The 22,334-nt window shown below is 41.5% G+C and overlaps 1 protein-coding gene across 1 annotated transcript; it reads left to right on the forward strand.

The window, feature by feature from the left end:
- The first annotated feature begins 206 nt into the window (after positions 1-206).
- On the forward strand, positions 207-9,374 carry LOC110488474 (beta-1,4-galactosyltransferase 3). Its single transcript, XM_021560697.2, has 6 exons — positions 207-726; positions 1,675-1,910; positions 4,807-4,994; positions 5,221-5,343; positions 5,525-5,629; positions 5,854-9,374. Exons 1-6 carry the CDS (start codon positions 438-440, stop codon positions 6,089-6,091), a joined length of 1,179 nt encoding a protein of 392 aa, XP_021416372.2. The 5' UTR covers positions 207-437; the 3' UTR covers positions 6,092-9,374.
- The last annotated feature ends 12,960 nt before the right edge of the window (positions 9,375-22,334 follow it).

Genomic DNA, 22,334 nt, shown 5'->3' on the forward strand with positions numbered 1-22,334 from the left:
CATCAATGAACCAGAGGGCCACCAGCAGACTTTGGAGATTGACACATCTCAACTTGTGGTGGGACAAGAGGTTGAAATAAAAACATTTTTATTCCGGATATTTTTTTGCCTCCTTTTTTTGCTTCTCCAGTGATCAGCTAAACCAAAGTGCCTTTCTTGGTTTCTCACTGTGCTTTTACAAATAAACTTGATCTAACTTCATATTACACTCCAATATCTGAAAATAATATCTATAAGAAACATTTCAAAGGATTTTGCACTTTTCATTCATATACCTCCATACCCATTGCCTGTTGCACATGTCATACAGTTGCACAGTACCGACAGTGCACACTTGTTTACAGTAAAAAACTAGTGTAGGTTGCCAAGACTAACGAAGCCAAACATATCACCAAACCGCTCTCCCAAGGGTCCTTTGTTGTGACACAGCCGGTGACATGGCGACGTGGCTACAGTCAAAATGGCGCTACCTGTTCATGTTTCTGGGTGTCCAGCTGGTTGTCATGGCGCTGCTGTCCCGTGAGGGCTACCACAAGCGAGTGTCATACTTCATCAGGATTTTCCGCAAGCTGGAGACCACTGCGACGGGGACGTTCGGTGCCGGCTCTCTCCACGCAAGCAATCACACGGGCGGTGATGTCTACGCCAACTTGTCCCTCCTGGCCAAGGCCCACCACGGCCGGGGCGAGGAAATGCCCTACTGCCCCAAGACGTCTCCCCTGATAGGTGAGTTCACACACAAGTCCTAGAACTGGCAGCCCCATCTTATTTCTCTGAGTTCACCAGCCACTGTCTTCAGTTATCCAGCCCTCCCCCTGTATCTCTTACTTCATTCCCTCTTCAGAATGAAACTGAAAAGGGAATGTTTTTTTATTTTTTATAATGTACGTCGGAATTTCCAAATAATTTCCACACATGCCACTGTCCTTGCTAGTTAGCTACTGATCTGACCAGGTTGGATGGTTAGCGGGCTTGCCAAATCCTGGTTGGAGAATTCTGTATTTCCTGCTTATTCTGTTGTGATTCCGGGAGGCCTTCAATTAGGATTTCTGGGATAGTTACCAGAATTTTGAGTAGACATGATATGGTGGAACCTTGGCTTCACCTATACAGCCAGGTTTGGATCAATGTTCAATGATGGCCCCGGATAAGAGAAGGAAGGATGTGATTTGACTTTGAGATCAATCAAACTGAGCTGAGACTTGGTGGCGGCTGACCCAACAGGAGAGTTTGTTGTACGCTTCCACTAGAGGGACTGAATATACTTGTGTTCAAATGGTCAGTTTACCTTGTGTCCAACTTCCTACTTTTTTTCAATGAAAAAAAAACGTGACAAACTTCAAAGCACATAGGCTACATAGCCTACGCTCCCCTACGTATTTATTTGGACAGTGAAGCTAAAACTTTCTTTGTCTCTACTGCAGCATTTTGGATTGGAGATGCAATGTTTTTGAGAGACGACAGAACAGCATGGATAAAAGGGCGCACGCTGCATTCTGTGCTGTCGCCTCATGTAAAAGTTTTGCTCTCGAATCCAAAAAACCCTGTTAGAACGAGCATACTAGCATGGACAACCTACTGATTTTTAATTAATTGGTGTGTGTTATGATATAGGTATAGCAATAAAATGCTGTTATGACATCTGGCTTCCTCTCACCCCGTTTCTCTTTTCAGGTGGACCAATCCACGTCATCTTCCCCTCCGGGTTGACACTGGCCCAAGTGGTGCGGAAGAATCCTTTGGTGGTCCGCGGGGGGCGCTACAGGCCGCCTGACTGTGAGGCGCGGCACCGCACCGCCATAATAATTCCCCACAGAAACAGGGAGCACCACCTGAAGTTCCTCCTCTACTACCTTCACCCATTCCTACAGCGACAGCAGCTCAACTACGGCATCTATGTCATCCACCAGGTGAAATGCAAATGTGCAGCCACACACACTTTCAGAAGGTTAATTTTTAAAGGGGCAGTCTTCAGTTGCTACATACATTTTTAGGTGTATAAATGAAGATGTACCCATTTTGATTCTTGAACAATATAACTTATAAATGAAATACCTCATGAGCTTAGTTCAACTGTCACACTCCATGAGAACCCAAAATATAAGCTTGTTTTACGCCAATGTTTGTAAACAAAGTAAATGTAAACAAACACTGTTTAGCCTGAAAACATGGTTAAAACTATGTCATGAATGGTCAGTCCTTGCATCCGTACCTCTATGAATTGGAGTGGTTACACACTTCTCCAGCCCCATCCTTCAGCCTTTTACCAAAATGGGTTTGTGAAAAACTATTGTTTCAACTGCTGATTGCTGTTTTTAAAACATTAATGTTATCAATTGATTGTGCAATCTGTAACACAGCCTATCCGTATGAAGATGTTCTTTACACTTCCTACAATTGACCAAAAAACATATTCAATTGGCCTACCTTCTAGCTGTAGTGGTGAGGCCAAGTATACATTCAGCCTAGATCAAAACCACCCTCTGGTGTCCTACCATGGAATCACACACAGCCTTGTGGTTGAAAGATGCTCACCTGAAGGCTTAATCTTCTTAACAACTTTGCTTACACATTAAACACGCACTTTGTCTTACCCTCGCACTGTTAGTCAAGTTGTCACTGCCTGCTTGTTGTTTACCTGCAACATATGAAACCTCTACCAAGTTAGAGCCAGGTTAATTTTGAGACGCTAAGGCATTTGTCATTAGAAAGATGTTACAGCATCATGCCTAAAGCATTTATTCATGACTCTGCATGTGTGCAGTATTTTTGCATAACCAGTGCCAGATTGCAGGCTAGTAGCAGTTCAAGCATCTGCATGTCTTCAGCTGTCACACACACACACACACACACACACATACTGAACCACAGGGACAAATACTACTCATTCTATTGACCTCAGTGATGCTCTCAAATGTCATATCTTGCCATGGATTAGGTGTAATCCTCTTGAGATGTTTTAAATCCTAATTTTGTGAATATTATTCAACCATTTGAGTATGCTGTACTATTGTATCAATTTTACAGGTGATCCGTTGTACTGTAAATGATCAGACTATTGATTTCATTGTATGTAGATGACACAATTCATTTCCATGTTGAATAGTTGCAGGTGACTAGGGTCTGGTTTCAATTATGGACTCTTCTGGCATAGAGGAACTAGTAATTCAATGCCTGTCGATAAGGGAAAAATATATATACTTCCGGACACTGCCCCAACAAATCACGAGGCAGACATGCCAGAGCGCTGTGTATCATTAGTGGATCATTTCACTGCTCTCAGGGCAGGTCTGCCGGATTTGACAAGAGGAAGTGACTTTTCATAGCAGGTTAGGAGCATGTCCCTGACGTGACTTGAAAATATGTAGCTACAACCAGCCCTGAGACCAGTCTTGGTTTCCACTAATGCGATTCAAAACCAAAGTTTGCAGGCAAAACCTTTGCAGTGGTTTTATTCAAGCAGATAAAGTAGTAACCTAGGCAGTGACGTAGTTCCTCTATGCCAACAGAGACATTGTAACCAGACCTGTGTTGCCTAGGGTCGGCTTTACGAGACCACTAACGGAGAGTAAACTGTATTAAAAAAAACATTAATGTTGTATGGACACAATATGTCATTGTGTTGTCATGTATGGAACCACCGTCAGTGTTTACCCTATATTCATTTAGCAGCGGGGGCCCAAATATGATTTATGCACCAAATGGTCAAAAGTATGTGGAGACCCCTTCAATGTGAATTTGCCTAGTTCAGCCACACCCATTGCTGACAGATGAAATAATATCGAGCACACAGCCATGCAATCTCCATAGACAAACATTGGCAGTAGAATTGCCTGTACATGAAGAGCAAAGTGACTTTCAATGTGGCACCGTCATAGGATGCCACCTTTCCAACAAATCAGTTCATCTATAGAGCAGTGGAAACGCGTTCTCTGGAGTGATGAATCACTCTTCACCATCTGGCAGTACGGTGGACGAATCTGGGTTTGGCGGATGCTACCTGACCCCTAATGCATAGTGCCAACTGTAAAGTTTGGTGGATGAGGAATAATGGTCTGGGGATGTTTTTCATGGTTTGGGCTAGGCCCCTTAGTTCCAGTGAACGGAATTCTTAATTGGCAACCGTTTGGGGAAGGCATTTTCCTGTTTCAGCATGACAATGCCCCTGTGCAAAAAAACAAGGTCCATACAGAGATGGTTTGTTGAAATCAGTGTGGAAGAACTTGACTGGCCTGCACAGAGCCCTGACCTCAAACCCATCAAACACCTTTGGAATGAATTGGAATGTCGACTGCGAGCCAGGCCATAATCGCCCAATATCAGTGCCCGACCTAACTAATTATCTTGTGGCTGAATGGAAGGAAGTCCCCGCAGTAATGTTCCAACATCTAGAGGAAAGCCTTCCCAGAAGAGTGGAGGCTGTTATAGCAGCAAAGGGATGACTAACTCTATATTAATGCCCATGATTTTGGAATGTTTGACAAGCAGGTGTCCACATACTTTTTTCCATGTATATCTTTATCTAGCTATCGTCCTGCTGAGACAAGCTTTTAAATGGATAGTCATTAGCTCAATGACTGGAAGTCTATGGGAACAGCTAGCATGTCATTGCGCTACCACTTGCAGCAATGGACCCTGCTACCCTTGCCACCGCTGCTAAAAAAAATCCTAGGGGAAATACTGAACGTTCATATTGAATAACCTATTGTTATTTGTATAGAAACCATGTCAAGATTGAATATTTTTCGGTTGTTGCTGGCGTAAGGGTCTCTAAAAAATAAATAACTGTCTGTTGTCCCTCTTTAGGCTGGTAACTACACATTTAACCGGGCCAAGCTGATGAACGTTGGGTTCCGAGAGGCCATGCGGGAGGAGGACTGGGACTGCCTGTTCTTCCATGATGTGGACCTCATCCCTGAGGACGACCGCAACACCTACATGTGCGATGCCAACCCCAAGCACACCGCCATTGCCATGGACAAGTTTGGATACAAGTCAGTCTATTCTCTTTATTTTGGCTTCTTTTTCCCCTCATGGTTTATTAGTTCCTCTTTTCACTGTAAGTCTCTCTTGGATTTTCACAAGTTTATTCAACACAATGTATTCCATTTTAGTTGTGAATACTCTAGTTCTTTCATTGTGTGGCTTCACTAATTTCTGAGTTCTCTTGTTCCTTATCTGATCCTTCATTTTTATTTGAATCTGCTGTCATTCTCCTAGGCTGCCATACAAGATGTATTTCGGAGGGGTGTCAGCGTTGTCTCCACTGCACTACCTGAAGATGAACGGCTTCCCCAACAACTACTGGGGCTGGGGAGGAGAGGACGATGACATTGGAGTCAGGTGAGAGGGGGTCCTTGGGAGTTTTGGGGGTGGAACATTGAGCCAATTCATTGAGCTATGGACCCATTGTGGTTTGTTCTGTCTAACAAAAGGATAACATTTAAAGACACTGAATAACCCTATTATTTATAATTGATAACTCAATTAAAATTCCTTTCCGATCCCTCTCTCCCATTCTCAGAGTATCCCTAGGAGGGATGTTCATCTCTCGTCCATCGGTGAAGGTGGGCAGATACAAGATGATCAAACACAAGCTGGACAAGGGAAACGACGTGAACCCCAGGAGGTATGGTACAGGACTGACACACACGTGTGTGCATTGCATGCATGTGTTTGTGTATGGCTGGGGTCCATTCAGTAGGGTGACAAGTTCAGATTATTTTAATAGAATGTGCTGCCTATCTGTAAATTTCCATCTGCTACCTCTGAATGTTGTCCTCTGTCGAATAAGACCTAGGTCTGTTGAATAAACCCATAGTCCATCACTAACCTCTCCCTGCCTCCCCCTAGGTTCAACATGCTGGCCAAGACGCGTCAGACGTGGAAGCTGGACGGCATGAACACGGTGGAGTATGAGGTGCTGTCACGTGACTACTTCCCCCTCTACACCAACATCACTGTGCACATCGGCACAGAGGCAGGCCTGCATGCCACGGCTCCGTCCCCCAAGAGCCTTGCCAAAGCCCCAGCAAAGCCGCCAGTCGAAGCTCCCGCCAAACCTCCAACCAAGCTCCAACAGAAACACTGACTTGGACCAACTTTACCCACTCCACTCCCATCCTCCACCCTCCTGCCGCCGACTATCCCCTCCTAACTTATGCCTGGGAGCAGGGATGTGACAGAGGGGCCCTTGGCCCTTAAAGCGCTCCTTTCTTTGCCTTCACCCTTCAACTGAACCTCATATCAATGCCTACAGGTGGCAGTTAGCCTAGTAGTTAGAGCGTTGGGCCAGTAACCGAAAGGTTGCTAGATCGAATCCCCGAGCTGACAAGGTAAAAATATGTTGTTCTGCCCCTGATCAAGACAGTTAACCCACTGTTCCTAGGCCATCATTGTAAATAAGAATTAGTTCTTAACTGACTTCCAGTCGGGAGAGGTGGGTGGCTCTCCCTATTGGACTAGAGGCCATGCCTTTTCCTTCTGTTCCTTCCTCTGATCTGATCAGCATTCTCAACTGAAACTTTATCAATAGTATAGCAGAGACTTTGAACTTGAAGACCAATGCTCTCCACTGCCTAGATAGAATCTGTGGGCCGAGGCTTTGTCTGTCTGAATGAATTACTGTAGCATTCTCCACCCTAGTTCTGATTTTCCAGCTATATCTCACCACTCCACTGACTTTGACTCTATGAAAGGGACTTATGGTAGAGGAGAGGAAAAAAGACGGACTCTATGAGTTTATAACGCTGCCGAAAACCCCCGTTGCCTTAGAAAACCTGTCTTGTTCTATTTTTCCTTTTTAGTAGAACTTCAGGTCGAGAGTTATGAATGAAACCGGTTTGTAGTGATAGATAGCGAGATTAGGGGATAGAATAAATAAATGAAAAAAACATTTTATGCTACTGATATTGCAATAGCATATGGGTCTTTCTGCCAATTAGGTGCCTTTTTTGAGTAGTGTGAAACTTGATTTCACCCAATTTTAACAATCTGCCATAAAGAGCACATGTTCAAAACACGTTTTCCCATCTTGAGGTTAAATTAAATAAATGATCATAGTAAGTGCCAAATAAAGTAACAGGGTTGACCGTAACAGGGTTAAATCAGCCATAAATCCCCTTGTGACAGAGGAAATGGAAGCTTGTGGTGTGTGCAACAGAGAGGGGCAATTTAATGCAAATTAAATTGTTCAAACATTTCTAGCCTGTCTATATATGGGTAACAGGGTAGACGTGTTATGTTCAACCGGCTCTGTTTTCCACAAAAAAACACCAGAAATTTTCCAAAAAGAGTAGAACCAGCTCACCTGCTTGTACGCTATGATTTGACTAGAGAAATATTTACAAAGGAATTTCATCATAGTAAAACGAGAGTTCAGTTTTTTTTTACTTTAAAATGAATCACTAATCACATGAAATAATGACCTCTTCAGAAATTACTTTGTCAAAGCAACAAAATAACTAGGGCTTTCAAATGAAGTGGGTTAAAATCTTCCTAGAAGTCACAGGATGCTTAGAGGGAAATGTCAAAATGCTGAATTTTGGCAGTTTAAATGGTCTTTATTCATATTAAATCAGATTTATAAAAGGTTCCATGTTCCACTTAATATAACAGGCGTTTAATATTTGTAACTGGCACTAATTTCGGAACGACCCATATGTAACTGATTTTACAGTTTAATATTATACGAAGTGAAGCTGCTCTCCTGAATATTGACAGGGGTATGTGCTGTTTGCAGTTAGCATGGTAGTCACCCCCTGAGTAGGAGTGCAGATCTAGGATCAGGTTCTCTGTGTTCATATTAAATTCATTATGACCTTAAAGGCAACCATGATCGTAGATCAGAACACCTAGTCTGAGGCACAATACAGGCCCTGAATATCAGGCTGATTTATTGAAGGATTTTCTCACAGTAGGTTCACAGTTCGGGCACAGCTTTTTGGTATGGTTGGGTTTCATCTTATCGCTACAATCAGAATGTGTATTTTCTCCAGTTATCTCCTTCAATCCCTAGATTGCGTTGATGTGGGGTTGCATTTTGCCTTGTGTCAAATAGAATAGTTGCGGGTGAAATGGTCAAATCACTGCCTTCAGGTGGGCTGGCTATATTCACATCAGATGGTTTGTCTTTTCAATTTGTGTTTTATGTATTATTGTTCATTACCTTATGGAGCTTTTATGTTGGTTTCCTATGATTGTCAATGTAGCTTAAAACTGAGGGATTCAAGTCCTAGTGGACTCTCCATAGTCAGAGACTTGGGATCTATCTCCATACTCTAAATTGGCTGAAAGGTTTGAAAACCAGGAACTTTGTCCATGGATGACCAGAAACCACTATAACTAATTAGGTCTATAAACGGAATCAGGCACTGGTAAGTGACATGAGAACTGATGCCTGTAGACTGTGTAGTACACTCATTGGTTGTACTGATTCTGCTGAACCACTGATTTAAAGATTGATATAGGTACACTGGGTTAGCATTTACAGCATTACCCCACTAGCCATTCTTTCATTTTGTGCTGTCTAAAATCTGTCACCCCTAGAATTCCCCAGTGCAATGTCCTCCTCACTGCATGGCTTGTCCTCTGACTTTCCTCTTTGCACACCGTCTCGACCCCCTGACCAATATGATTGTTTAATCTAGATCCCTACTGGGAATTGAACCTCTGTGTGTGTATCACATAGAGGACTCATGCCACTTGGCTGAAACCAAAGATGGCTTAGAGAGAAAGCATTGGACGCCTGATAGTTGTGCTGGCGGATGCATGCTGACATGGGAATAGATGGGATTCCACTTACTCCGGGTATGCTGAGTTTTGTGTGTGTGTGTGCTACTATCTGATCTAGGAATCTCTTGGATGACCTTCTTCACTATGTAGGCTGTCTTTACCTTTTCTACTCCATATGAAGCCTGATTATGCATGACACACAGACCCTGTATTAGATGAGTGGGATGTACAGAGAACCACACACAGACCACTGACATGACTTCACATTTGAGTCTCCTGAAGCATGCTACAGTGTATGCTTGTGTAGTGATTCGTAAGACGTATGCTACATGCACCATGTACCTTTTTAACACTTCATGCAGTGGTTTATTATGTCATATCATGTCTATTTGTACTCTTCAGTTTGCTTCAGTTGATGTATAACTTGACTTTTACTCCATTATGATGTGGGAATGCTGTCCAGGGTGACTGCGCCAGGAGATGGAGCTCACCGCAGGGCATTGGAAATGTAACAAGGACAATGTGATACTGTATTTCTGATTTAATTCCTCCTCTCTGAATGAAGTCTGCACAGTCCAGAGTGGCCTTATACAACGATTAATAAACAAAAAGATTAGTCAAACACTGGTGAAGTGGATAAACTGAGTGTGTTACCATTTCTGTTGCTGAACATGGCTCTGGTTAACTGTCTTGCAGCAAGAGGCCATTTTGTACACTATTGTAAATAGTCTGGCTAACACAGCTCTCGGTCACAGCTCTTCGCTGTGTAGTCACGTGGGTCGCGTCAGCCAGGCTAGTTGTAAAGAGGATATAACACAATCTATTTGTGGAAAGTGACTTATTCTTAAGAGTAACAACTTCTTGTCATAAATTATACAAAACAAATGCTTTTTACAAGGGCAACTGGGTTAGAGATCCATGATGTACAGAGTCAAATGTATGACATGGTGCTAAAGATGCAACTGATTTAAGAGGAATAAGATTCCCAGAACGGATAGTTTTTTTCACTCCAATTGTCTCTGTACACTGTCACCTAACCAGATGTGCAACATTGTAGCCATACTGTAACATGATGTTGCATTAGAAGAAGTGATAGTACTTTCAAGATCATCCCTAAATCCTTACACAACCTTAACTCACTCCAATGTTTCCTGCTTGCCAATGCAAGAAATTTACTATTTCACAAACACTCATAACCTTCTTATGACTTGTTAAACATCACATCCTCAAACTTCACTACCCTCCCTCCTTCACTACCCTCCCTCCTTTAGTCGTCACCTCGTTCTGCTCTAATTGAACAGCGTTGCATATATCCAGATTATATACCTGTCCCAAACAGTAGCCCCCCCCTAAAATATAAACACATACCTAGATAGGTGTTGTCATGGATACTGATACAAAGGGTGGCTCAGAATCGCTTTGTTCAAGCCAGTCCTTAGCTTCTGCCACTTGTCAAGAATTATCCACCACTGCTCACTGATAGGCTACATTCTAATCTGGGGGAGGCAACAGGGCAAGGGGTTGGTTTGAGACTCACCCTTTGTTCCCACCCCTAGACACCTCTTTTAGATCTGAAAGGATAATATGGATGTGTACACGATATGGTCATGGCTCCAGGAAGGTGGCGTTTCCCATCTTATTAGCTATCCATACATAGGGAAAAGGTCTGCTTCTGGTCAGGTCTCTGTAAGGACTGAATGGGTACACAGTGGATTGGCTGCACACACGCACAAGTGGTTTGATCAACATTTAAATAGATGAATTGATTATCGTATGGCATGAATATGTAATGATCCTTCTCCAAGATAATGAATGAGGACCTTTCACCAAAATAAGCAGGATGAAACAAAAACTGAAACTAACAGTAACATCCCTCCCCTTTTCTGTTGGCAATTGTAAAGTCACTGGATAACAAACTGGATGAGCTCATTTCGAGTTTCCTATCAACGGGTCCTGAAAACGGTAATATCCTATATTTCTCAGAGTCGTGGATGAACGAGGACATGGACAATACACATCTCGCTGGTTTTTCATCGTCAAGACCAGAGAGCAGACCCGGGCAAGATGGCAGGAGGCTGGGTAGTGTCTTTGTTAACAACAGCTGGTTCGCGATCTGTAATGTTATGAAAGTCAAGTTTTTGCTCGCCTGAGTTAGAATACCTCATGATAATCTGCAGACCATACTTTTTAAGAAGCAACCCACATGTACAAATTCTACAGTTTGCTATAGAAGACTATAGTACTTACGATAGAATACGATAAACTAATATACAGTACAATACTATACTACACACTGTAGTATCCCTCAATCATGTGTAGTACTTACTATAGAATGCTCTAGAATACTATATAAAATACTGCAGTACTTACTATAAAAGCACTGTATTCAATTCTACAGTAATGTCTGCAAAAACACTGCAGTCTGCAAAATCACTACACTTTTTCAACTACAGTATTTCATTTGCACATACACTGCCAATTCCCCTCCCCCATATCGCAATTTGTGCCACCCATATGTGAGAAACCAACATACCAAGTAGAGATTGTGTTCCCTACAGTTTATATAAAAGAGCAGAAGTGCTGAACAATCTGTTTAGACCCCAGTCCTACCTAGCTACAGATTATAGAAAAGGTGTTTTTACTATTTCTGCTGAAGGTTTCCTGAAGCAGAAAGCCTCCACTTCTACAGTGCCTTGGGAAAGAATTCAGACCCCTTGACTTTTTCCACATTTTGTTACGTTACGGCCTTATTCTAAAATGTATTTCTTTTTAAATCCTCAGCAGGGTTCAAACAATACCCCATAATGACAAAGTGTAAACAGGTTTTTTAACGTTTTTACAAAAGTATTAAAAATGAAAAACCGATACATACAGTTGAAGTCGGAAGTTTACATACAACTTAGCCAAATACATTTAAACTCAGTTTTTCACAATTCCTGACATTGTCCAATTAAAAATTCCCTGTCTTAGGTCAGTTAGTATCACCACTTTATTTTAAGAATGTGAAATGTCAGAATAATATTAAATATTAGATTGATTTATTTCAGCTTTTATTTCTTTCATCACATTCCCAGTGGGTCAGAAGTTTACATATACAGTGCCTTGCGAAAGTATTCGGCCCCCTTGAACTTTGCGACCTTTTGCCACATTTCAGGCTTCAAACATAAAGATATAAAACTGTATTTTTTTGTGAAGAATCAACAACAAGTGGGACACAATCATGAAGTGGAACGACATTTATTGGATATTTCAAACTTTTTTAACAAATTAAAAACTGAAAAATTGGGCGTGCAAAATTATTCAGCCCCTTTACTTTCAGTGCAGCAAACTCTCTCCAGAAGTTCAGTGAGGATCTCTGAATGATCCAATGTTGACCTAAATTACTAATGATGATAAATACAATCCACCCGTGTGTAATCAAGTCTCCGTATAAATGCACCTGCACTGTGATAGTCTCAGAGGTCCGTTAAAAGCGCAGAGAGCATCATGAAGAACAAGGAACACACCAGGCAGGTCCGAGATACTGTTGTGAAGAAGTTTAAAGCCGGATTTGGATACAAAAAGATTTCCCAAGCTTTAAACATCCCAAGGAGCACTGTGCAAGCGATAATATTGAAATGGAAGGAGTATCAGACCACTGCAAATCTACCAAGACCTGGCCGTCCCTCTAAACATTCAGCTCATACAAGGAGAAGACTGATCAGAGATGCAGCCAAGAGGCCCATGATCACTCTGGATGAACTGCAGAGATCTACAGCTGAGGTGGGAGACTCTGTCCATAGGACAACAATCAGTTGTATATTGCACAAATCTGGCCTTTATGGAAGAGTGGCAAGAAGAAAGCCATTTCTTAAAGATATCCATAAAAAGTGTTGTTTAAAGTTTGCCACAAGCCACCTGGGAGACACACCAAACATGTGGAAGCAGGTGCTCTGGTCAGATGAAACCAAAATTGAACTTTTTGGCAACAATGCAAAACGTTTTGTTTGGCGTTAAAGCAACACAGCTGAACACACCATCCCCACTGTCAAACATGGTGGTGGCAGCATCATGGTTTGGGCCTGCTTTTCTTCAGCAGGGACAGGGAAGATGGTTAAAATTGATGGGAAGATGGATGGAGCCAAATACAGGACCATTCTGGAAGAAAACCTGATGGAGTCTGCAAAAGACCTGAGACTGGGACGGAAATTTGTCTTCCAACAAGACAATGATCCAAAACATAAAGCAAAATCTACAATGGAATGGTTCAAAAATAAACATATCCAGGTGTTAGAATGGCCAAGTCAAAGTCCAGACCTGAATCCAATCGAGAATCTGTGGAAAGAACTGAAAACTGCTGTTCACAAATGCTCTCCATCCAACCTCACTGAGCTCGAGCTGTTTTGCAAGGAGGAATGGGAAAAAATGTCAGTGTCTCGATGTGCAAAACTGATAGAGACATACCCCAAGCAACTTACAGCTGTAATCGCAGCAAAAGGTGGCGCTACAAAGTATTAACTTAAAGGGGCTGAATAATTTTGCACGCCCAATTTTTCAGTTTTTGATTTGTTAAAAAAGTTTGAAATATCCAATAAATGTCGTTCCACTTCATGATTGTGTCCCACTTGTTGTTGATTCTTCACAAAAAAATACAGTTTTATATCTTTATGTTTGAAGCCTGAAATGTGGCAAAAGGTCGCAAAGTTCAAGGGGGCCGAATACTTTCGCAAGGCACTGTACTCAATTAGTATTTGGTAGCATTGCCTTTAAATTGTTTAACTTGGGTCAAACGTTTTGGGTAGCTTTCCACAAGCTCCCCACAATAAGTTGGGTGAATTTTGGCCAATTCCTCCTGACAGAGTAGGTTTGTAGGCCTCCTTGCTCGCACACGCTTTTTCAGTTCTCCCCACGGATTTTCTATGTGATTGAGGTCAGGGCTTTGTGATGGCCTCTCCAAGACCTTGACTTTGTTGTCCTTAAGCCATTTTGCCACAACTTTGATGGCATCTATTTTGTGAAGTGCACCAGTCCCTCCTGCAGCAAAGCACTCCCACAACATGATGCTGCCACCCCCGTGCTTCATGATTGGGATGGTGTTCTTCGGCTTGCAAGCCTCCCCTTTTTTCCTCCAAACATAACGATGGTCATTATGGCCAAACAGTTCTATTTTTGTTTCATCAGACCAGAGGACATTTTTCCAGAAAGTACGATCTTTGTCCCCATGTGCAGTTGCAAACTGTAGTCTGGCTTTTTTTATGGCGGTTTTGGAGCAGTGGCTTCTTCCTTGCTGAGCGGCCTTTCAGGTTATGTCGATATAGGACTCGTTTTACTGTGGATATAGCTACTTTTGTACCTGTTTCCTCCAGCATCTTCACAAGGTCCTTTGCTGTTGTTCTGGGATTGATTTGCACTTTTCGCACCAAATTACATTCATCTCTAGGAGACAGAACTCGTCTCCTTCCTGAGCGGTATGACGGCTGCGTAGTTCAATGGTGTTTATACTTGCGTACTATTGTTTGTACAGATGAACGTGGTACCTTCAGGCGTTTGGAAATTGCTCCCAAGAATGAACCAGACTTGTGGAGGTCTACAATTTTTTTCTGAGGTCTTGGCTGATTTCTTTTGATTTTCACATGACGTCAAGCAAAGAGGCACTGAGTTTGAAGGTAGGCCTTGAAATACATCTTTAGGTACACCTCCAATTGACTCAATTATGTCAATTAGCCTATCAGAATCTTCTAAAGCCATGACATGAAACTATTTAATCAATTTTAGAGTAAAAAAGTCAAGGGATCTGAATACTTTCCGAAGGCACCGCATGTCAAAGATAATAAAACAAAAACAGTAAATATTACATTAATGTCTGAAAAACTGTCCAGTTAATACTAAAGTCCACAAAAATGCTCCAGTAAACATTAGTGTATTACAGTCCGCAAAAACCCTACAGTAAATACTACAGTATACTACGATCCACAAAAACACTACATTCATTACGGTAGTATATACTAGTTTCCTTTTAGTATAGTTATTGAAGATTTTTTTTAATAATGGGAAAATATCGTACAATCCAGGTGTGCAAACATCATGAAGACTTACCCCAAAAGACACTCAGCTGTAATCGCCTCCAAATGTGCTTCTACAAAGTATTGACTCAGGGGTGTGAATAATTATGTAAATTAGATTTTTCTGTATTTCATTTTCAACAAATTTGCTAACATTTCTAAAAACATGTTTTCATTTTCTCATTCTGGGGTATTGTGTGTAGATGTGTGAGAAACTATATATTTAATCCATTTTGAATTCAGACTGTAACACAACAAAATATTGAGTGGGATGAGTCAAGTGGGATGAATACTTTCTGAAGGCAGTGTGTGTGTGTGTGTGTGTGTGTGTGTGTGTGTGTGTGTGTGTTTGTATGTATGTACAGTGAGGCAAAAAGTATTTAGTCAGCCACCAATTGTGCAAGTTCTCCCACTTAAAAAGATGAGAGAGGCCTGTCATTTTCATCATAGGTACACTTCAACTATGACAGACAAAATTAGGGAAAAAAATCCAGAAAATCACATTGTAGGATTTTTTTATGAATTTATTTGCAAATTCTGGTGGAAAATAAACTTTTGTTATTGACCAAATACTTATCTCAATACTTTGTTATATACCCTTTGTTGGCAATGACAGAGGTCAAACGTTTTCTGTAAGTCTTCAAAAGGTTTTCACACACTGTTGCTGGTATTTTGGCCCATTCCTCCATGCAGATCTCCTTTAGAGCAGTGATGTATTGGGGCTGTTGCTGGGCAACATGAACTTTCAACTCCCTCCAAAGATTTTCTATGGGGTTGAGATCTGGAGACTGGCTAGGCCACTCCAGGACCTTGAAATGCTTCTTACGAAGCCACTCATTCGTTGCCCGGGCGGTGTATTTGGGATCATTGTCATGCTGAAAGACCCAGCCACGTTTCATCTTCAATGCCCTTGCTGATGGTAGGCTTTGTTACTTTGGTCCCAGCACTCTGCAGGTCATTCACTAGGTCCTCCTGTGTGGTTCTGGGATTTTTGCTCACCGTTCTTGTGATCGTCTTGGCCATAGTGGAGTTTGGAGTGTGACTGTTTGAGGTTGTGGACAGGTGTCTTTTATACTGATAACAAGTTCAAACAGGTGCCATTAATACAGGTAACGAGTGGAGGACAGAGTAGCCTCTTAAAGAAGAAGTTACAGGTCTGTGAGAGCCAGAAATCTTGCTTGTTTGTAGGTGACCAAATACTTATTTTCCACCATAATTTGCAAATAAATTCATATATATTTTTTTAATGGATTATGGATTATGGATTTTTTTCCCCCTCATTTTGTCTGTCATAGTTGAAGTGTACCTATGATGAAAATTACAGGCCTCTCTCATCTTTTTAAGTGGGAGAACTTGCACAATTGGTGGTTGACTAAATACTTTTTGCCCCACTGTATGTATGTGTATATATATATATATATTCCTTTCAATCAGCCACAAGAGCATTAGTGAGATGGGCACTGATGTTGGGCAATTAGACCTGGCTGGCAGTTTGCGTTCAATTCATTCCAAAGGTATTCGATGGGTTTGAGGTCAGGGCTCTGTGCAGGCCAGTCAAGTTCTTCCACACCGATCGCAACAAACCATTTCTGTATGGACTTCACTTTGTGCACAGGGGCATTGTGATGCTGAAACAGAAAAGGGCCTTCCCCAAACTGTTGCCAGAAAGTTGGAAGCACAGAATCGTCTAGAATGTATGCTGTAGCGTTAAGATTTCCCTTCACTGAAAATAAGTAGCCCAAACCATGAAAAACAGCCCCAGACCATTATTCCACCTCCACCAAACTGTACATTTGGCACTATACATTGGGGCAGGTAGCATTTTCCTGGCATCCATCAAACCCAGGTTTGTCAGTAAAGCTGATGCTAAGCTACAGGACTATATCGCTAGCATAGACTGGAATATGTTCCAGGATTCATAAGATAACATTGAGGAATTTACCACATCAGTCACCAGGTTCATTAATAAGTGTGTCAATGACATCATCCCCACAGTGACTGTACATACAAACCCCAACCAGCAAAAATAGATTAAAGCAACATCCGCACTGAGCTAAAGGCACTAATCCGGACACATAAGAAATCCCGCTATGACCTCCGATGAGCCACCAAACAGGTAAAGCGTCAATTTAGGACTAAGATCGAAACCTACTATGCTAGATCTGACGTTAGACAGATGCCCACAGATCCTCAAAATGTTCTACAACTGAAACATTGAGTGCATCTTGACTGGCTGCATCACGGCTTTGTATGGCAACTGCAAGGCACCCAACTGGAAGGCGCTACAGAGGGCGGTGAGTACGGCCCAGTACATGACTGGGGCTGAGCTACCTGCCAGCCATACCGGATGGTGTCAGAGGAATGCCCCAAAAATTGTAAGACTCCAGCCACCCAAGCCATAGACTGCTCTCTCTGTTACTGCAAGCTAGTGGTACCAGTATACCAAGTCTGGAACCAACAGGACCCTGAACAGCTTCTAACCCCAAGCCCAAAGACTGCTAAACAAGACTGCTTAATAGCTAATCAAATGGCTACCCAGACTACTTGCATTGACACCTTTTGCACTAACTCTCTTGCATTGACTCTATGCACACACACGCTGGACTCTACCCACACAATCACACATACTTACACTACCACCCCAACACACACAAACACACTAAATACGCCCACACACGCATACTGATGACACACACACACACAAATAACAAAAGACCAAGTCCATATTATGGCAAGAACTGCTCAATGAGCAAAGAGAACCAACAGTCCATCATTACTTTAAGACATGAAGGTAAGTCAATACGGAACATTTGAACATTTCTTCAAGTGCAGTCGCAAAAACCATCAGGCACTATGATGAAACCGGCTCTCACGAGGACCGCCACAGGAATGGAAGACTCCGTTACCTCTGCTGCAGAGGATAAGATAAATTAATCAGAGTTAACTGCACCTCAGAACTTGCAGCCCAAATAAATGTTTCACAGAGTTCAAGTAACAGACACATCTTAACATCAACTGTTCAGAGGAGACTACTTGAACCAGGCCTTCATGGTCGAATTGCTGCAAAGAAACCACTACTATATGACACCAATAAGAAAAAGAGACTTTCTTTGGCCAAGAAACCCGAGCAATGGACATTAGACCGGTGGAAATCTGTCCTTTGGTCTGATGAGTCCAAATTTGAGATTTTTGTTTCCAACTGCCGTGTCTGGTACTGTACTTACTCTGACACTTCAACACATATACACACACACACATATGCACACTCACACATAATACGTACACACATTTGCCACACACACTTACACACTCTTTCCTGTTGCCTAGTTTACTTTACACCTACCTATATGTACATATCTACCGCAATTTCCTCGTACCCCTGCACATCGCCTCGGAACTGGTACGCAATGTATCCAAGCTATCATTGCTCATTTTGTATTTATTTCTCGTGTTAATGTCTTTTTTCTATAATAATTTTAATTGTTTTATTGTATTCTGAATTGTTGGGAAGGGCTCGTAAGTAAGACTTTCACTGTTAGTCTACACCTGTTGTTTACAAAGCGTATGACAATTTAAAATGTATTTCGTTAGATTTGTATTAGATGAGTGGAATGTATAGAAAACCACACATAGACCACTATGAATTCACATTTGAAAATGCTGAAGCATGCTATAGTGTTTGTGTACTAATTAATTAGACATACGCTATACGCACCAGTGGAGGCTCTTCAGAGGAAGGAGAGGACCATCCTCCTCAGTGAATTTCAGAAAATGTTTAATAGTGGAACATTAAAGTTGTTCTTTTTAGATAAAAGTTTACTAAATATATTCACGTCACCAAATAATTGATTAAAACACTGTTTGTGAATGAAGCCTCAACAGCACTCTCTGGGGTAGCACCATGGTATAGTTTCCATCCTCCTCTGTACATTGACTTCAATACAAAACCTAGGAGGCTCATGGTTTTTAGCCCCTTCCAAAGATGACAACTTCTGGAGGACGTTCTCCAACATATCAGAGCTCTTGCAGCATAAACTGACATGTCCACCCAATCAAAGGATCAGAGAATAAGTATAGTACTGAATCTATAAGCTACAGCTAGCACTGCAGTGCATACAATGTGGTGAGTAGTTGACACAGAGAGAGAATGACAATAGTTGAACAGTTAACAAAATAATTTTGTCAAAAATGAAGGAAAAGCAAGAGAGAGTAATATATTTTTTTCCCACTTTCACTTACTTAGCTAGTGAATACAGCTAGCTAGTTTAGCCTACTCAAACACCTGTGTCAAACAGAGAGGAATGCTATGTTAGTTAGCTGGCTATGGCTATCCAACACTGGATTGATTTATTGTCACCGGGCCCATCGGTGTAACTACTAAACTGCTTGCTGTACTGCATGATTGTAGTGGGTTTCTAACACGTTAGTTCTAGTAGCTACGTTGACGATGATGTTAGCTAATATGGTGACACAACGATGTAGGCTGTGTGTAGTGGTTAGTGATTATGGTATGAAGGTTTAACTTGGAAATATTATTTTGCCTGGTCACAATGAAGTCCACAAGCAAAGGAAAAAGTTGAGAGGAAGAGAGTGCGTAGATGCGAGATAGAATCATACAATGAGCAAAGTGATCATGCCGTTTGTATGTGGCGGATATGAAAGTGAACCGTGTTCGCTGGTGATCAGGGGTGTATTCATTTCACCGATTCTTAAACGGAAGCAAATGGAACAAAATGTGAATAAAAATACCTGAATTTGTCCATTAGAAACTCTCATTTGAAACTGTTTGGACTTATGATTACACCCTCGATCACCTAGATGCATGCAAGAGTGTGCAAGTTGGTATTGAATGTGTCACTTTCTGTCACCTTGATTAAACAAAATGTTCTCTCGGCCTGTGTGCACCTATATTGTAAACTATTATTCGTAGTCTAAAGTTGTAGCAACCTCATGATGGCTATAGGGAATATTTGATTATCATGTAGTAGCCTAAACCTATCGATATTACATTGAGCTGGGTGAATGGAATATGAATGACAGTCTTTCAATATGCTGTAATAGAAATAAAAATAACGACTTCCCTGATCTAAAACGGCACGACCACCACTGATATGCACCATGTACCCTTTAACAGTTCATGCAGTGACTTATAATCAAATCATGATATTGTGTTATCATGTCTGTATGTGTGCTCTTTAGTTTGCTTCAGTTGATGTATAACTTGACTTTCACTTCATTGTGATGTGGATATACTGTCCAGGGTGCCTGCACCAGAAGATAGAGCTCACCGCAATGCATTGTCAAGGACAATGTGATACTGTATTTCTGATTTAAATTATCCTCTCTCAATGAAGTCTGCACAGTCTAGACTGGCCTTAATACAGTGATTAATACAAAAAAAAAAGATTACTCAAACACCTGTGTTGAAGTTCCTTCTGACGGGATGAAGTGGATGAACTGTGAGTGGGATACCGAAATTCCTTTTTGATACTGTCGCAAAGCTAACTAAAAAGCAGCATTCCCCAAGAGAGGATGGCTTTCACTTTAGCAGTGATAAATTCATGAACTTCTTTGAGGAAAAGATCATGATTATTAGAAAGCAAATTACGGACTCCTCTTTAAATCTGTGTATTCCTTCAAAGCTCAGTTGTCCTGAGTCTGCACAACTCTGCCAGGACCTAGGATCAAGAGAGACGCTAAAGTGTTTTAGTACTATATCTCTTGACACAATGATGAAAATAATCATGGCCTCTAAACCTTCAAGCTGCATACTGGACCCTATTCCAACTAAACTACTGAAAGAGCTGCTTCCTGTGCTTGGCCCTCCTATGTTGAACATAATAAACGGCTCTCTATCCACCGGATGTGTACCAAACTCACTAAAAGTAGCAGTAATAAAGCCTCTCTTGAAAAAGCCAAACCTTGACCCAGAAAATATAAAAAACTATCGGCCTATATCAAATCTTCCACTCCTCTCAAAAATTTTAGAAAAGGCTGTTGCGCAGCAACTCACTGCCTTCCTGAAGACAAACAATGTATATGAAATGCTTCAGTCTAGTTTTAGACCCCATCATAGCACTGAGACTGCACTTGTGAAGGTGGTAAATGACCTTTTAATGGCATCAGACCGAGGCTCTGCATCTGTCCTCGTGTTCCTAGACCTTAGTGCTGCTTTTGATACCATCGATCACCACATTCTTTTGGAGAGATTGGAAACCCAAATTGGTCTACATGGACAAGTTCTGGCCTGGTTTAGATCTTATCTGTCGGAAAGATATCAGTTTGTCTCTGTGAATGGTTTGTCCTCTGACAAATCAACTGTACATTTCGGTGTTCCTCAAGGTTCCGTTTTAGGACCACTATTGTTTTCACTATATATTTTACCTCTTGGGGATGTCATTCGAAAACATAATGTTAACTTTCACTGCTATGCGGATGACACACAGCTGTACATTTCAATGAAACATGGTGAAGCCCCAAAATTGCCCTCGCTAGAAGCATGTGTTTCAGACATAAGAAAGTGGATGGCTGCAAACTTTCTACTTTTAAACTCGGACAAAACAGAGATGCTTGTTCTAGGTCCCAAGAAACAAATAGATCTTCTGTTGAATCTGACAATTAATCTTAATGGTTGTACAGTCGTCTCAAATAAAACTGTGAAGGACCTCGGCGTTACTCTGGACCCTGATCTCTCTTTTGAAGAACATATCAAAACCATTTCAAGGACAGCTTTTTTCCATCTACGTAACATTGCAAAATCAGAAACTTTCTGTCCAAAAATGATGCAGAAAAATTAATCCATGCTTTTGTCACTTCTAGATTAGACTACTGCAATGCTCTACTTTCCGGCTACCCGGATAAAGCAATAAATAAACTTCAGTTAGTGCTAAATACAGCTGCTAGAATCCTGACTAGAACCAACAAATTTGATCATATTACTCCAGTGCTAGCCTCCCCACACTGGCTTCCTGTCAAAGCAAGGGCTGATTTCAAGGTTTTACTGCTAACCTACAAAGCATTACATGGGCTTGCTCCTACCTATCTCTCTGATTTGGACCATGCTGGTAATTTATGAACATTTGAACATCTTGGCCATGTTCTGTTATAATCTCCACCTGGCACAGCCAGAAGAGGACTGGCCACCCCACATAGCCTGGTTCCTCTCTAGGTTTCTTCCTAGGTTTTGGCCTTTCTAGGGAGTTTTTCCTAGCCACCGTGCTTCTACACCTGCATTGCTTGCTGTTTGCGGTTTTAGGCTGGGTATCTGTACAGCACTTTGAGATATCAGCTGATGTACGAAGGGCTATATAAATACATTTGATTTGATACACTGTCTGGAGCTGAACACAGCTTTGGTTGACAAAGTCTTGAAAAGAGGCCATTTTGTGCACTTTGTTGTTGTGGTGGTGGTTAATTTCTTTACTATCAAATGAGGAGAGACAAACTTATCACACAAGTCAGAGTTATACTTAAACTAAATATTTAACCACTTATAAATAAGGGAGCAGGTCAATACAACACACACATATAAAGTGAATAGATTGAGTGCTTTACGATAAT

This window comes from Oncorhynchus mykiss, chromosome 2, assembly GCF_013265735.2.
Source record: "Oncorhynchus mykiss isolate Arlee chromosome 2, USDA_OmykA_1.1, whole genome shotgun sequence".
NCBI lineage: Eukaryota > Metazoa > Chordata > Actinopteri > Salmoniformes > Salmonidae > Oncorhynchus > Oncorhynchus mykiss.